At 37.0% G+C, this 15,456-nt stretch overlaps 2 protein-coding genes and 1 non-coding gene across 7 annotated transcripts; 1 reads left to right on the top strand and 2 right to left on the bottom strand.

The window, feature by feature from the left end:
* Positions 1 to 1,668: 1,668 nt before the first annotated feature.
* On the bottom strand, positions 1,669 to 12,544 carry LOC105690556. 5 transcript variants are annotated; one of them, XM_020855045.2, is made up of 28 exons: positions 12,329 to 12,544; positions 11,823 to 12,224; positions 11,282 to 11,644; positions 11,026 to 11,197; positions 10,667 to 10,954; positions 10,308 to 10,595; positions 9,434 to 10,201; positions 8,328 to 8,669; positions 7,792 to 8,103; positions 7,468 to 7,559; positions 7,153 to 7,301; positions 6,958 to 7,068; positions 6,544 to 6,888; positions 6,234 to 6,448; positions 6,058 to 6,170; positions 5,837 to 5,981; positions 5,657 to 5,760; positions 5,395 to 5,570; positions 5,050 to 5,336; positions 4,774 to 4,978; positions 4,508 to 4,691; positions 4,205 to 4,417; positions 3,969 to 4,094; positions 3,488 to 3,646; positions 3,267 to 3,416; positions 2,899 to 3,130; positions 2,620 to 2,799; positions 1,669 to 2,511 (listed from the first exon to the last, which is right to left on the bottom strand). In XM_020855045.2, exons 1-28 carry the CDS (start codon positions 12,398 to 12,400, stop codon positions 2,375 to 2,377), a joined length of 6,330 nt encoding a protein of 2,109 aa, XP_020710704.2. In that variant the 5' UTR covers positions 12,401 to 12,544; the 3' UTR covers positions 1,669 to 2,374. The 5 variants fall into 5 exon arrangements, with proteins under 5 accessions (XP_020710704.2, XP_012263836.2, XP_048513313.1 ...); XM_012408413.3 differs by having other exon boundaries at positions 8,328 to 9,155; XM_048657356.1 differs by lacking the exon at positions 7,792 to 8,103 and having other exon boundaries at positions 8,328 to 9,155.
* Positions 12,460 to 15,451, bottom strand: LOC105690554 (cytochrome c oxidase assembly protein COX18, mitochondrial). The gene is made up of 6 exons (XM_012408409.3): positions 14,564 to 15,451; positions 14,336 to 14,473; positions 14,080 to 14,227; positions 13,885 to 14,009; positions 13,704 to 13,814; positions 12,460 to 13,612 (listed from the first exon to the last, which is right to left on the bottom strand). The coding sequence occupies exons 1-6, from the start codon at positions 15,116 to 15,118 to the stop codon at positions 13,436 to 13,438; spliced, it is 1,254 nt and encodes a 417-aa protein (XP_012263832.2). The 5' UTR covers positions 15,119 to 15,451; the 3' UTR covers positions 12,460 to 13,435.
* On the top strand, positions 15,295 to 15,366 carry Trnam-cau. Its single transcript has one exon. It is a non-coding gene; the product is annotated as a tRNA-Met (tRNA).
* Positions 15,452 to 15,456: the final 5 nt, after the last annotated feature.

The raw sequence follows: 15,456 nt of genomic DNA on the forward strand, positions 1-15,456 counted from the left end.
AAAAGAATAATTTATAGCTTTAGAACAGCGTTTCCGAATTCTATAATTTAAGCCAAAAAATTTTCCGAGTATCAGGAGAACAGAAAAACCGAGGAGGTATTCCGAAATCTGGTGCCTCATCATGTGCATGCGTTCCACCCTGTTTCTTTATTCCTAGTATGAAAGAGAGAGAAACTGATGCATTGCAGGACTGACTGCATGCATTCCTGTGTCTTTGATCGTTCAATCATGCTTTAAATCAGAATCGATAATGCAGAGCTCTAGATTGCCGGCCCTGAAAATTGAAAGTTTGCCGAAAAGTGGAGATTTGTATCAGGAGAACAGGAAACCCGAGGAGGTGGTCCGAAACTTGGTGCCTCATCATGTGCATGCATTCAATCCTTCATGATTATTCCTAGTCTGATAGAAAGAGCGACTGATTCTTTGCAGAACTAACTATATGCCTGCCCGTGTATTCATTTATTCAATAAATCGTAGATGAAAGAGAAAAAGAATAATTTATAGCTTTAGAACAGCGTTTCCGAATTCTATAATTTAAGCCAAAAAATTTTCCGAGTATCAGGAGAACAGAAAAACCGAGGAGGTATTCCGAAATCTGGTGCCTCATCATGTGCATGCGTTCCACCCTGTTTCTTTATTCCTAGTATGAAAGAGAGAGAAACTGATGCATTGCAGGACTGACTGCATGCATTCCTGTGTCTTTGATCGTTCAATCATGCTTTAAATCAGAATCGATAATGCAGAGCTCTAGATTGCCGGCCCTGAAAATTGAAAGTTTGCCGAAAAGTGGAGATTTGTATCAGGAGAACAGGAAACCCGAGGAGGTGGTCCGAAACTTGGTGCCTCATCATGTGCATGCATTCAATCCTTCATGATTATTCCTAGCCTGATAGAGAGAGCGACTGATTCTTTGCAGAACTAACTATATGCCTGCCCGTGTATTCATTTATTCAATAAATCGTAGATGAAAGAGAAAAAGAATAATTTATAGCTTTAGAACAGCGTTTCCGAATTCTATAATTTAAGCCAAAAAATTTTCCGAGTATCAGGAGAACAGAAAAACCGAGGAGGTATTCCGAAATCTGGTGCCTCATCATGTGCATGCGTTCCACCCTGTTTCTTTATTCCTAGTATGAAAGAGAGAGAAACTGATGCATTGCAGGACTGACTGCATGCATTCCTGTGTCTTTGATCGTTCAATCATGCTTTAAATCAGAATCGATAATGCAGAGCTCTAGATTGCCGGCCCTGAAAATTGAAAGTTTGCCGAAAAGTGGAGATTTGTATCAGGAGAACAGGAAACCCGAGGAGGTGGTCCGAAACTTGGTGCCTCATCATGTGCATGCATTCAATCCTTCATGATTATTCCTAGCCTGATAGAGAGAGCGACTGATTCCTTGCAGGACTTATCATATGCTTGCTTGTGTATTTTCTTATTAAATCATGCTTTGGTACAAGCCGAAAGCGATCATGTATAGCCATCCTATACTGTTACCGAAAATGGAAGGCCTTTTATGGCAAAAAATTTATTCAGGTATTAGGAAAACATGACAAGCGAGGAGGTATTCCGAAAAATCTCATCCATATATGCATATGTGCATATGTATTCGTATTGTGTAACTTTGTGTAATTATGAGTATAGGGGTGTAATTATCAAGATTCAAGTAATCAATTTAAAAATGGCTGTTCGTTTATTAACAAGTTATGCAGATAGGACACATATAACAATCGCTTCATTAACATATTTATTCACAGACGTAAATACACTTCCTATAGAAGGTGAGTGCTATGTCTCTGTTCTCGCAATGGTCCTTCTTCAGCAGCTTCCTACGATTGCTGACTTTGTAGAATGTCACATTCGACGGCTGATTTTTATTCATTTAGTCAAAATACAGTACGAAAGTGACACAGAATCAATTTTTAAAATGCTCGAATTTCAGGTCAAAAATCAGTTTTTTTAAATGATGTATCTCTACGTTGTTTGAACCCACGAATCTGTGAGCTAATTGATCTACCTATAAAAGTGATCGAGTCATCAATAATTTGTTGCTCTGAAAAGTGAAATAACTAAGATGCCTTCATTCATTCTTCGCCTAATTTTCTCCAGAGGTTCGTATTCTTTGGATCAAAATATGTTGAGAAAGTGTCACGGAATAGATTTCTAAAATACCTTATTTTTCGCCCAAAAATAGGAAAAATATAAAGCCTACAGTCTTGGATATTTTCGCGATTTCAAGATAAAAAATCCAGATTGGATTCTTCACTCTATTTTTACATACTTAGAGCTTGGGAATTGAAATGTACAAACGGAATGATCAAGTGATCGAAAAACGTGACCAGACGCTTAGGTACCCTCTATCATGATTTTCAACTTCTATCGTCCAGATGCAGATTCTTGTATTTTCTGGTCAATCCACCGCCTATAATGACCTATACGAACATATACTCCCGGTTTATTAGCTTCTCCGCAGTGCTTTCCCCAGCTGGTCAATCCATACAGAGTAAACGCATCTGTTAATTCAAAAAATAAATCCATCATTAATTAGGCTTACTTGGAAGGTCTTGTGTTTATATTACCAATTGCAAAAAGAAGCAGAATTTAAATAAATTTGCACTTACTGTTATGATAACAAGCAAGCGGACCGCCAGAATCTCCATCACAGCTATCAACTCCTTCATTTAAATATCCTGCACACACCATACCATCACTGATTGCACCTTCTCCATAAACATATTCTGCTTGGCAAAGAGACTGGTCCAATATGGGGACCCAGCCATACCGTAGAACATTGGATTGAACTATACCAAATAAATTCACATTTTTTATGTGTTTTGTGAACTACCACTATCATGTGGTACTTAGATAACTATAGATATGAAACTTTCAAATTCACACACCAGATTTTCCAGATTCAATACTACCCCATCCACTGATAGTGCAATTTAATCCTGGTAGGTATTCAATATTTTCTGGTGGTAAGCAGATCGGCATCACATTTCTTCCCAGAGGAATGCCTCTTCCCTTCAGTTTAACCAAAGCAATATCATTGTTCATGCGTTGCCCTTTTCGAAAATCTTCATGGATATAGTAATCTTCAATATTTACTTCTACTTCAGTGCCATCATCAATCTGCAATATTTTTTGTTAAGCACGTACTTAGTGAAAACTTACTTGAATGTAGTAATCATTCTAATAAGAAGCAAATCAATATTATTGTAATAATTACTACAGCTTCGTGATTAAATTGACGAAATGACTTTCCTACCTCCGTGTTATAATCTCCTACCCGGACGAAATACATTCCCTTATTATAGCCCTCCAAACAATGGGCTGCCGTAAGAACATACAGTGGGGAAATTACTACCGCACCACACCAGTGGCTAGATCTACTGTGTCCACGAACTCTGAGACTTGCCTGTGATTCAAGATTCAGTTAATTATAGATGCAGATGTCATTCGAATAAAAAAAAAATCGACTCGAATTACCTGCCATGGATATGCCCCTCTTGGAGCAACAGAGCCGTGAACAACCCGAGCCATGTATTCATCATTTTCATCAAAATCTTCGACTCGCATACCGCAGTCAGAGGGTAATAAGTCATTTATTGAAATCTCTGGTAGGTCTGCTACTGATTCTCCAGAATGCTGTTAAATTGTTTCAAAATATAAGTAAGTTAACGTGGTAAGAGAGGGCTCATAATAAAGTAGATCGTTTATTCAATGATGAATAATATTTTATTCTACTATACGTATTGGTCATTATATATATAATCTACAATGTATTATTTTTCCTTGTCAGTAAGAATACTCATCAACTATAACTGAACAGTGAATCATCTTAGAACAGCTAGACCCTACATAGCGATCGATTATCAAAACCAATATATGGCTGAGGCTCTTCTACACGTCAAAGAAAATTTTTGGACTTCTTATAACGTTCAAGTTCATTAATCATTTCTTAATTTACCTCATCCAAATTCGCTATGCCAGGTGTGCACCGGACTCCGGCATCTTCATCATGGCCACAGTTATGTCGACCCCAGTGGTCATGATCACACTTATATAATTGTGTCTCATTTCCATAGCAGAAAACCTGTTATTATTGTAGAAATTTCTTAAAATAAGTTTCTATGAGTAATTCTGTATAAATTCTATAATGAAGATAAATTTACAAGGTACAAGATATTTTCTATGTGACTTTACCTCATCCAACCAAATAGGCCCTTCTCCAGGCCCAAACGCACCATTTTTCAATGCTGTAGCAGAACCCCCATAGCCCAATGATTTGCAAATAACTGTTGCAGTTGCCTGGGAAAAATCGTCGTCACATACTGTGCCCCAAATTCCATGATGACGTATTTCTACTCGTCCTTCAAGAGGATTTCTACCACCGGCAAGCCGCAATTCAAATGGTGCCTATGAATATAATACATTTTTTCCTTCAAATTAATATTATGAATCGTTGACAACCTGTCCAAATCTTATTTGTATGTGAAAATACTTTACATCACAATGCTCATGACTTTCGTCGGAAGCGTCTCCGCAATCTATGACCTCATCGCAGATGAATGGTGTTGGAATACATTCAGGACTATTGTCACATTTCCAGGAACCCTCAGGACAAATATTGACAGCTGTTTTGCATACAATACCGACAGCCTCTTCAGGTAAACAGTTGTGAACACCCCATCTGTTATGATGAAAAAAATTTGGAACACTCACCATGAAAGACACATATCCAAGCTTAGAAGAATAAATATAAAATGATGTACCCATCAAAATCGCAATCTTTTAACGAAGTTTCATTTCCTTTACATTTTACTTGATCCATCAAGAAAAGCGAAGAATCGCCTTTACCAAAATAATCTGCAGATTTAACTTCTCGAGCACCGAACTGGTAACCGAGTTCTTTACATACCACATTAGCAGCAATCAAGCCAAAGCCATCATCGCACACTTGTCCCCACTGTCCCCATACTGTAAAAAAAAAAATGGTAGAATAACTAAATGTAACTTTATGAATGATTTAATTCTATCATGGAGCTTACCTTTAACTTCGACTCTTCCCTCTTCTTCAGCAGTTGATCCACTTAATCTGATCTCATAGCCCAAATTCTCCAGGCTACAAGTACTTTCATCGGTACGATCACCGCAATTATTTTTTCCATCGCATACCAATGACTGATTTATACATTTTTGATTATCACAAATAAACATATCTGTACAATCAAGGCTTCTTTCATTCATTTCATAATAGTCATAGTCTTCAGACAATTGTAGAGCTCCACTAAGCCCAATATTGCTATCACTCAGTAAACATACATTACCATCAGCCCTGAAATCCGAATCAGAAATATGATCAGCTGCATAACTTAAACGAGTATCAAACTCACTTATGACTGAATGATCGGCATGAGAAATCAGCTTCTCTACATCTAAGAGCACAAGTTTTCAGTGGGGTATTCAACCATTTCTCGACATCGTAACCATCTAGACGATGATTTTCTTTTTTAGTGTAAGTGTCTAGGTGCTGAGAACATGCTTGCTCATCGGCTCCGTTAGTGCAATCCTTCAAAATTCATCAGATTTACTTTGATTCAGCTAGGCATATTATGATCATTTCGAAAATCTTTTTGAACATAAAAATGTTAATACCTCTACACCGTCGCAAATCCAAGGTGAAGGAATGCATTCTCCTGGAGTGCATTCAAAGTGTTTTGGCTTGCAGCGCCCCGCTGCAACAGGTGACCTGTTTGAACCTGCAAAATTGTCTCTCTTGAATTGATCTGCCTTCATTTTTGATTCGTTTGATCAGAATACTATGCTAAAGCTTACCTTGATTCGCGCAAGGTGGAATATCACAATGATCATACGCTCCATCGGGTCCAGTGAAGCACCAAGGTTTTAATTCCTTGTTTGGATTAGGATTCCTACAATAATTATGTTCCCTCAATTTTTCTTTCGTTTCCATTGAAGTCACCTGTGAATGAGAAAAGTTCGTAAACTCTATACAATACGTTTAATAGGCACCACCAGATTAAAAGGAATATTCTCACTTTCAAATTAAGAATATGCTGGTTTGATTCATCAGCCCATGGAAGACAGCTTGCTCCTGATTGCGTGACATTCGCTTTTCCTGAGTAATACTGCCCTTTACCATAAACACACCCTACATAGAAAACAATACTATCATTGAAATGATTATCCCCACACTAGCACAAATTTTTCTCACCGATGTCATTATAAGGTCTCTTGCAAATATAGTGATGTCCTTTCATTGATGCTGCACAGTCTTCAACATCCCAGAAGAAGTAGTCTGTAATACAAGATTCATCTGGACGGTTGTAGCAGGGATAAATGCGTTGCATGATTACACATCCAGGACGTGCACCAATGGATGGTGGTGTTATTTTATCCGCCATCCAGCCTGGCCACCACTTAGCAAATCTAAATAACGCCCAAATCTATCATTTATAATATCGTACAATCTCGAGAGATATAAAGACAATACTCGATCATTATTAATATTTTTGAAAACGTACTTGAACTTTGCGTGATTAGAGTCTTCCCACAACCAGAGTGTTCGATTTAGTGTTGTGAAACCAAATCCTGATGTCATTACTGACCTCACATCTGGATGTTGTTGGATGAGCCACTCAGATATAAAATCATTTTCACTTTGATTAATAATGTCCACTAATTTGGACTTTTTATTGCTGCAGTAGTCTAAGGCTTCGGCATGATTGAGGGCTGTATCAGGGTTTGCTAGATGATAGCAAAAGCCATCATGAGCAACTTCATCTTCTCTACAATAGGCTATTCTATTGGGCAAACATCGAATCCCAATACTATTTCGAGCTATGTTACACTCTGAACCATGCGTAAATCTGAAAAATCCCATAGAACGCTCACAGATCAGTATCATAATGGCTCAATTTCAAGCCAGGAACTCTTACTTGCAATGTTGGAAATATGTTTCATTTCCAACGCAATGCACACTGTCTGCTGCTATCCAAGATAATACACCATCCTCGATACTCTTACCTTGCCACGCCATTTCAGCTCCTCTATGAAAAAAAGTTCAAAAAAACAGATCAAAGAAGTCAAAATATTATCTTAACTTCTGTTGGTGCAACCAATCTTTCGAGTACCTAGTATAGCCCAATTGCCTGCATACAACGTTAGCTTCTCTAAGAGTCCACTCGTTAGTTCGATCGCACACAATACCCCAACCAGGATGTGAGCCCTGTACTTCTAAATAACCTTCTCCCAAAACAGAACCGCCACGTAGTCTCAGTACCTGAAAGACAAAAGTATTGACAAAAAAAGCATAGAAATTAAAGTATAGTAATTATGAGGATCTGAGAACAAGTTTTTTTGTTTTTTTTTTGTCCTGTTAACAACACTCAATTTAGCATACTTGAGGTGATTTTTAACTATGCTGTGAATTAATAACAACTCCTCACCTGTCCAGAATTCGGCGTAACTTGCAAAGGTTCTTGTGAATAATTGATTGGTTGCACTGGTTCTACATAATAAACAGGGAAGGGAGGTTCTCCTGAAAATATAAAACAAATTTGTCATACATTTGAATCTTGAATTACAATCGCGTCCAGTGAATGGTGAATCGAAAATATTCATTGTTTTCTGGCATTTTGATGATATGAACATATTAATTTTCATGGCTGAGCCGTACCATCCCATACTGTATAATCCCATACTTACCCTTCTTCAAAATAATACTTGACTCGTTTATAAGCATATCACAGCAGCAAAGCATTTTTACCTACCTCTGTCATGGATTAACTCTACACCAAAAGTGTCTAGATCAACTCTTTCATCATTAATTTTCATGACTGCAGACACTTCTGGATTTCTGGTAGTTTTATTTTCAAAAACTAATTTCGGCCTCCGATTATTCTTGCTATCTGCTATACCTCCCTCAATCGATTCACCCTCTACCCATTCATCGAAGGCAGAATTCGAATCGTTATTATTTGTCTCACCTTCAATGACCTCCTCAGGATTAATTTTATGATTATCTAATTCAATGGAAATGTCTGGCAAGTTTCTCTCAGTTGTATGATATTCTCTCGCCACGTCTGTTAAATTATTTATAAAAATGATTCTTTTTGTTTCAATACAACATGGATTGTATATCACAAACATTTCATCAGATTTATGATCTATCCCATTAATGCCAAAGACAACCTGCTTAAATAATTGATAAGGTATTCGTTTGACATCAGCCGAGCTGATAAATTATGGTCTAATTATCGCCTCTTGTTAAAGATATTTGGAGTTTTATAATTATCAGCAGGCTTACCTAAAATATTAACACGGTGATCATTACTATTACCATACTGGTCAGTATCAGAATGTCCTTGATCGATTTCGATATCTTTTGTAATGTAATGACCCGGTATTCCATTTACGTTTATATATATTTCACTTGAAATCCATTCTCTGCTGTTGACAACTGTGGTTGAATTCTGTTTATCGTTATTTACATTTGTTGTAAATGGGAACTTTTTTTCTTGCATCACGGTTTTGGTGCCAGGATTACTACGGCCTTTATGAAACAAATTCGTTTTCATTGTCCATTGATCTAATTTGGAATCAAGTTCCTGATCAGTTTTCCTAAAACCTGCATCAGCATCCATGTTTCCTGATGAAAAATCTAACGAATCATTTTCAGGCAGATTGAAGTGTTTAGTGATTGTATATATTCTACTTTCATTTGCAGTATTTTCATTTCTATACATTTTTCGATCGATAAACTCCACTTTCTTTGTGATCAAGTCTATCGGATTTTTGTTTTTTATCATATTACTTGTAAAAATGTTAGAGACACTTTTTGGAGCTGTTTCATCATTCACATTTCCCTCTGTAGCGTGCCAGTATTCTCTACCAAACCCTTGCTTGTCTGTGACATGAGGGTTTATTAATGATGAGTGCAGTGAATTGTTGTTGTCTTTATGCCCAATAAAAAGCTTGTCATTCTGGGTCAGTGAAAGAGAATCATTGCTATTGATAGCCATATTTGAGTCTGGTTTAGTACTATTTTTGTACATGCTGTTGTTATGCGAAATATTATAAATAATCATGCTGCTTGTGGAACCAGTATTTTTATCAACATCGAACGTGGTTGAACCTAAGTCAATTAAAGCTATATCATCACTTGTTTCGTTTCCCAGAAAGAATTTTCGTACATTTCATATTGGTGTAATTCCGATTAAATGCTACACATTATCTGGCATGCTATACCCACCTTACCTCAATTGACAATCCAGGTGATTCATACTGACAAAACAATTCAGTACACCTGATACTTTGAATTACAACCAAAATTTATGTACCTCAATCCAAGTATTACAAGCAATAATTGCATCTTCTACCTAATTTAAAAAATCCATAATTTGTTGAACTTACCTGTAGTCCTTGAATGTTGCGCATTGATATTAGGACGCTCTACATCTTTGTATTGAACATTTGATGAACTCTGTGGAATTTGATCTGGTTCATCAACATTTGTCTCATCTTGATTCGATCCTTGTTGGTTTGTATGACTGTTCGCTGTTGTAGACCATTCTGGTTTCCATGCAGGAAATGGTTTCTCATGACCATAATGTTTATTTTTATTTGGGAACTCACTTTGTTCTGTCAGTTTATAATTAGTATCTACGTAAATGTTTCCGTTAAATCCACCGGAACTCTGTGTTCCTGAATGAGGGGTAAGACTGTGCTGTGGCTGCCCATCTCTACGATTTTCTTGAACGGTACTGATGCTACTGTAACTTACTTCGGAATCATGAGTGAGGCCATACCCATCATTGGGATCATTGGTATAAATCCAACTCACTCCGTTCCATCTGCGATTAGAGTGATTTTTATTCTGCGGACTTGTGGTTTTGTGTTCTCCAGTTTCAAAAGTTCTATCATTGATATCTACATGCGCATGCTCATGATTATTGAAATACTGTTGCCAATTTTTATTAGGATTAATATTGTCTTGCCCCGGATGGATATTGTTTGGGTGATGATTCTGATTACCACGTGGAATGTGCGCTACATTTTCTGGGTAGCTACTATGCTCAGGAATCGTTTCACGTTGACTGCTTTCGGCATGTGAGTCCCGTCCACTTGAATGTTGCCCAAATACATTAGGTCGAAACTGTGAGTTCTGTGGCACATTCGTGTCTATGGAAACCAGTTATAAATGCAAGGAATGTAGAAATTTGTATGGTCCTGTTACCGTTCGCAAAAACAATAATACTATTTTTCATCAATAGAAGACACATATTACCTGTACCACAAGCTTCAACGTTATAGGGAAAATCGCAAACACTTAGTGAAGGATTGAATACAGTTCCGGGTGTACAGTCCATCACTTGCATATTTCCATCACCACATTGTAAAAACTTATTACAATCGCTAGGATGTCGCACTAGACCATTATAACCATCAGGGCAACTTATTACGTCGGATGGTCTTGATTCTGATGGAAGGTGGGGTGCCACTTGAAAATCTCCTCTTACATCAATTTTTTCCCAAAATGGGGCAGTAGTTGTTTCTACTTTAGGTTTCAAAGCATCTTAAAAGAAATTCAGATTTATGAGGCAATCAAATTTTAAGAGCTTGTTGCTTATTGAATATGTGACTTACCTTCACACCCTTGCACATTATATGGCCAATCACAAACACCTACTGCAGGATTGAAAACTGTGCCTGGGCCACAATCCATGACAAACGTGTTATCATTTGCACACTGTAAGAACTTAGTACAATCGCTAGGATGTCGCACTAGACCATTATAACCATCAGGGCAACTTATTACGTTGTATGGACTTGATGATTCTGATGGAAGGTGGGGTGCCACTTGAAAATCTCCTCTCACATCAATTTTTTTCCAAAATGGGACAGTAGTTGTTTCTAATTTAGGTTTCAAAGCATCTTAAAAGAAATTAAGAACTATGAGGCAATCAAATTTTAAGAGCTTGTTGCTTATTGAATATGTGACTTACCTTCACACCCTTGCACATTATATGGCCAATCACAAACACTTACTGCTGGATTGAAAACTGTGCCTGGGCCACAATCCATGACAAACGTGTTACCATTTGCACACTGTAAGAACTTAGTACAATCACTTGGATGTGGTACCAAACCAGTAAGCTCAGGTGGACATGTCGGATTCTGGAAGAACAATTGTAAAAATTGATACATTTTTCAGCCTTATGCATTGATTGAGGAAGACCAAATGATAATAAAATCAGTTACCTTGTCAGGTTCTTGTGTCCTCCATTCACCCTGTGATCCTGCTAAAACTGGTTGTTTCTTCATAGATATAGGTGGTACGTAGTGTGCATTTATCAGATCTGCTGATTCTAGTCTATTACACTTGACTTTCATTGGAAAATCACACTCCAGCGTTTCTGGATTGAATAATGTTCCTGGTGCACATGGTTGAACAAATGCTCTTCCATTCCAGCAGTTGACAAAAAACTTACAGTCTGGTGGATAAATAAATTGACCTGTTGCTTGTGGAGTTGGGCACTGAGCCCCCCTTGCAGAGTCATATTTTGCAGTTTTGGTAGCTTGAACTTGGTCAGCAGTCAGAATCTTGGTGTCTTTATATGGTTTCTAAGTTTGAATCAAAAACAAATCTTTCCTCATCATATAACAAGTAATCAAGGATCCTTGGTCTTAAGATCAAGATCATTTTGATCGTATACTGGTGGATACTATAATACCCATTAGGAAGTTCACAGAAAGTTGTATCGTTCTAATGAGAAAGAATAATTGACAGAATTGAACTCACTTTAATCTCAATTGCAAAGTCTTCGTATGCTTGCGGATTGTTATAGTTCTCATGAAACCGTCCGTTTTCATCGTAATTTTCACCGACATCTACAAAAGTCTGATCAGAGAGATGGGATAGTTGCACGTCCAAGTTATCACCAAAGTCTTGGATTGCTTGATTGATATTAGGGTAGCTTGGGATAGTTTCTTGTTCGATTTTTCCTTCAGATATTCCATTCGAAATTCCGTCTCTGCGAATACCATCATTGACAATAATAGGTTTTCGGTGTCCTCCATCTACATTTTCACCCTGGTCAGCGAAGGCCGAGGTTTCGGTTGTTCTACTCAACAAATACCATGGGATAATTTTCTCACGCCGTTTGGCAGGTTTAGCAGGATGCGATTCTCTTGGGTCATAAATCTGAAGCCAAATTGATAAGTCAGCGACATATGTATGCATATGATATAATTGAAAAAAATATTCAAATTCAATCAATATATCTATCTGAGAAATGTGAAACTTACCGCATATGAAATATTGCACAAGTGTAGAATTGAAAGTGTAGCAAGAAGAAAAATGCTACTAGACAGTTTCATTTTGTTTGAATTGATAATCAATTATTGCAAAAAAAAAATCCAAAAAAATGATCGTATCATATTTTGTTCACCATTTTTTAGTGAAGTAAAACAGTCACTAATAAGACTTAGCCTCATAAGACAACTTTTTGTACCGCAAGTCCCAACACATCTGTTATAATTGCTTAAGAGTACTGCGTTCAATCAAGTTTGCAACGTAAATTTCTACAATGGGTTATCTTTCAGAGCAGTTCAAAGGTTACGCTGACACTGTTACTATCAAATGACATTGATGTATACATGGAATTCATACACTTCCACATGTAGCGGGTCAAATGGTGCAAACGGAACCGACCCTAATTGTCAACAAATTAGACTGCAATTTGAAAGTGTTTACAGAATAATTGATGGAATCTCTACCATGCCAAATATCTTCTGGTCTCATTCTTTCAAATGAGGTGCCTTAACAAAGATGACTTAAGGTTTACAGCTGAAAAGACCACAACAGATTAATTGCGCAATATCGCTTCCTTCCAAGAAATAAATGTTTATCATTTTCCTCTGGGTTCACCTTTGATCATAGAATTCAAATCAACACCACTGACATCTTGAAGTAATTGTGTAATACGTATGGGTTCAGCCAAATAGCAAAGATAAATACTACAAAGCTACCGTTCCACTGTACAGTGCTAAGCTGTATTCAGATTAAAAATTCTTTATGGGACGAACTGGTACCTCAGCAAATGAGCGAATAAACATTTCTTCACTAAAAGAGTATCAGGACATCAAGTAATGAGCACACGAGTACTTCTATCTACATAAATATTTTGCAACGATTTTATTACATATGTACAAGTTCATCGTATTTTACATGATAAGTCTGAGATACATTCTATCAAATAATAAATAGACACATACATCATTTGACGAAATGTTGATCTAGTATTGATACCAAATTATAATATTGCATCAATACTCAATTCTCTGGATCTCAAACGTGCATCTAGTACAATATTTCAGTCAAATTAATACTTACAGTCATTCCAAACTCTCACTTTAACCAGGAGATTTGAAAAACTTGGTATTTATTTTTTCAACCAAATCACTGTAAGGAGTAGCTCGTTCTGTTGGTGTTTTAGGTATTCCAACTAATCTTCGCATTTTTGGTGACAATAATAGTAGATTTTGACCAAGACCGAATGCGCTACTGCTAGCCCAATATAAAGTAATACCCTGGACATGAGGAGAACGAATGTAGCAAGAACACGGTAATATCTTGGAATGTACGAGGAAATATACTTATTTCGAAACCCGTTGAACTTACCGCTGGTACGAAAGTCGAGATTGGTATCATCGCAATTGCAATAAATCGGAAAAAATAGAGCAAGTATTTTTGAAGGCTCGTGTCCTCCCGAACTTTCAGCAGAGCCATAATCTACAAAAACATGATTAACCAGCCACTGATTCGCTTGGTTTATAAATGTGCATTAATCAACTATGCTTACTTCGATATTTAATAAATTAAAGACTCCCACACAAATAGGCAGGATATAGAGAGGGTCTGGCTGAGCCAAATTCAATACCCATCCGAATCCACCAGTAGTCAAATCAAGATAAATTTGGTAAGCATCTAGCGTGGGATAAAATTGTGAGAAAAAGTATTTATATAAGAATACAATTTTCAACATAAATTTGCTTACTCATACGGCCTGGAGGTAACATACTGCATAAATTTCTTATGGCTACAGAAAGGCATATCCATAATGGTATTTGCGTCCATACCACAATGAATCCTTTAGCAGGATGACAGTTATCACGTATAATTAATTTATTCCATTCTTTTTTCAACTGTAATGACAATGATTATCAATCAAAGGTAAGTACCAAAATCCTTCAATGACTAACAAAGTCTTTCATCAATTATTAACCTGATTAATCAAAGGTCATGGTACATACAGCATCATTATAAACCATTCTGGCCCTAAACTCTGACCACTTATGGTATGCCACAGCAATATTAGCCTCTCGTTTTAATTTCTCTACTATTCCATTCATTTCCCATTGTAAATTCTGTACTTTTGCTATAATGTAATGCTGCAAAATTGATGAAATATATTTGTACAAAAGCTAGGAGGATACATAATTGTAGATTCATTTAGTTTCCAAATTAAAAAAAGCATGTACCTGATACACAGACAATGGCATTGTCAGCATGCTTCGGGCAAGCAATGTAGTCACAATGATGACAGCCCACCACGGCAAACCAGTTGTAGACTGGAAGCTAGTCAGTGTATTTTGAATAAATTCAACGCTGTCACTTTCTGACATACGTTTCCAAATACCAGTTACTTTTAAAGCAGGTAATTGCTCAGTCGGTGCACTTGAAAAATATCTAGGCTCAAAAGGTTTGGTGCACAAATTTCTTGTATAGTTATTTTTCATCTGTAGTAGCGTTGATGTCCTGGACAAGGCATTGTATTTCATGTTCATACAGTTTTGACATTGAGAGGACTTTCTGCTTTTCAGGGTATTCGATAATTCAAATCTTAGTTCTCTATCACGAATAGTAATTAAGCTGTCCTTTTTGTTAGAAAACCCAGCATCTATTCCAGGTAAGCTAAGGCCAATACCTGGTGATCTCAACTTATACATGTCTCTTGGACGTGCCAAACACACAAATACGTTTGTTGAACATGTATTTTGGTAAAATGCAATACCCAACGTTCTGGTTCGAAACATTTTCAATGAATTTATCTTATAATATTTTATTTCACTATTTACATGTCGGTGCCTCCGATCAGGAAACACAGCAACTGTCGAGGTTATGTTTACAATCTTACTCGTCTATAGCAGCATTATACTACTGCAGTAAATTTGAGAATTATGATGTATCACATCGGAATGCCTTTCACAAGAGCAGAGTGGCGCAGTGGAAGCGTGCTGGGCCCATAACCCAGAGGTCCGTGGATCGAAACCACGCTCTGCTAGATGATATTTTTTTATTACATTGATCATCAAATACATACTCAGATCAAAATTCGCACGGAAAATAATAGTTTTCACTGATCCCTAATAGT

The sequence above is a fragment of the Athalia rosae genome, chromosome 6 (assembly GCF_917208135.1).
Source record: "Athalia rosae chromosome 6, iyAthRosa1.1, whole genome shotgun sequence".
NCBI classification, from domain to species: domain Eukaryota; kingdom Metazoa; phylum Arthropoda; class Insecta; order Hymenoptera; family Athaliidae; genus Athalia; species Athalia rosae.

Bases quoted from the DNA above. Each gene is read 5' to 3' on its own strand.
- LOC105690556 (XM_012408413.3), bottom strand. From the start codon at position 12,400: ATGAAACTGTCTAGTAGCATTTTTCTTCTTGCTACACTTTCAATTCTA. The intron at 11,198-11,281 runs GTAACTGATTTT...TTGTTCTTCCAG, and splicing joins GGACACAAGAACCTGACAAG to AATCCGACATGTCCACCTGA. The intron at 4,692-4,773 runs GTACATCATTTT...TCATCATAACAG, and splicing joins AAAGATTGCGATTTTGATGG to ATGGGGTGTTCACAACTGTT.
- LOC105690554 (XM_012408409.3), bottom strand. From the start codon at position 15,118: ATGTTTCGAACCAGAACGTTGGGTATTGCATTTTACCAAAATACATGT. The intron at 14,010-14,079 runs GTAAGCAAATTT...ATCCCACGCTAG, and splicing joins GTTACCTCCAGGCCGTATGA to ATGCTTACCAAATTTATCTT. The intron at 13,613-13,703 runs GTAAGTTCAACG...CCTCATGTCCAG, and splicing joins TCTCGACTTTCGTACCAGCG to GGTATTACTTTATATTGGGC.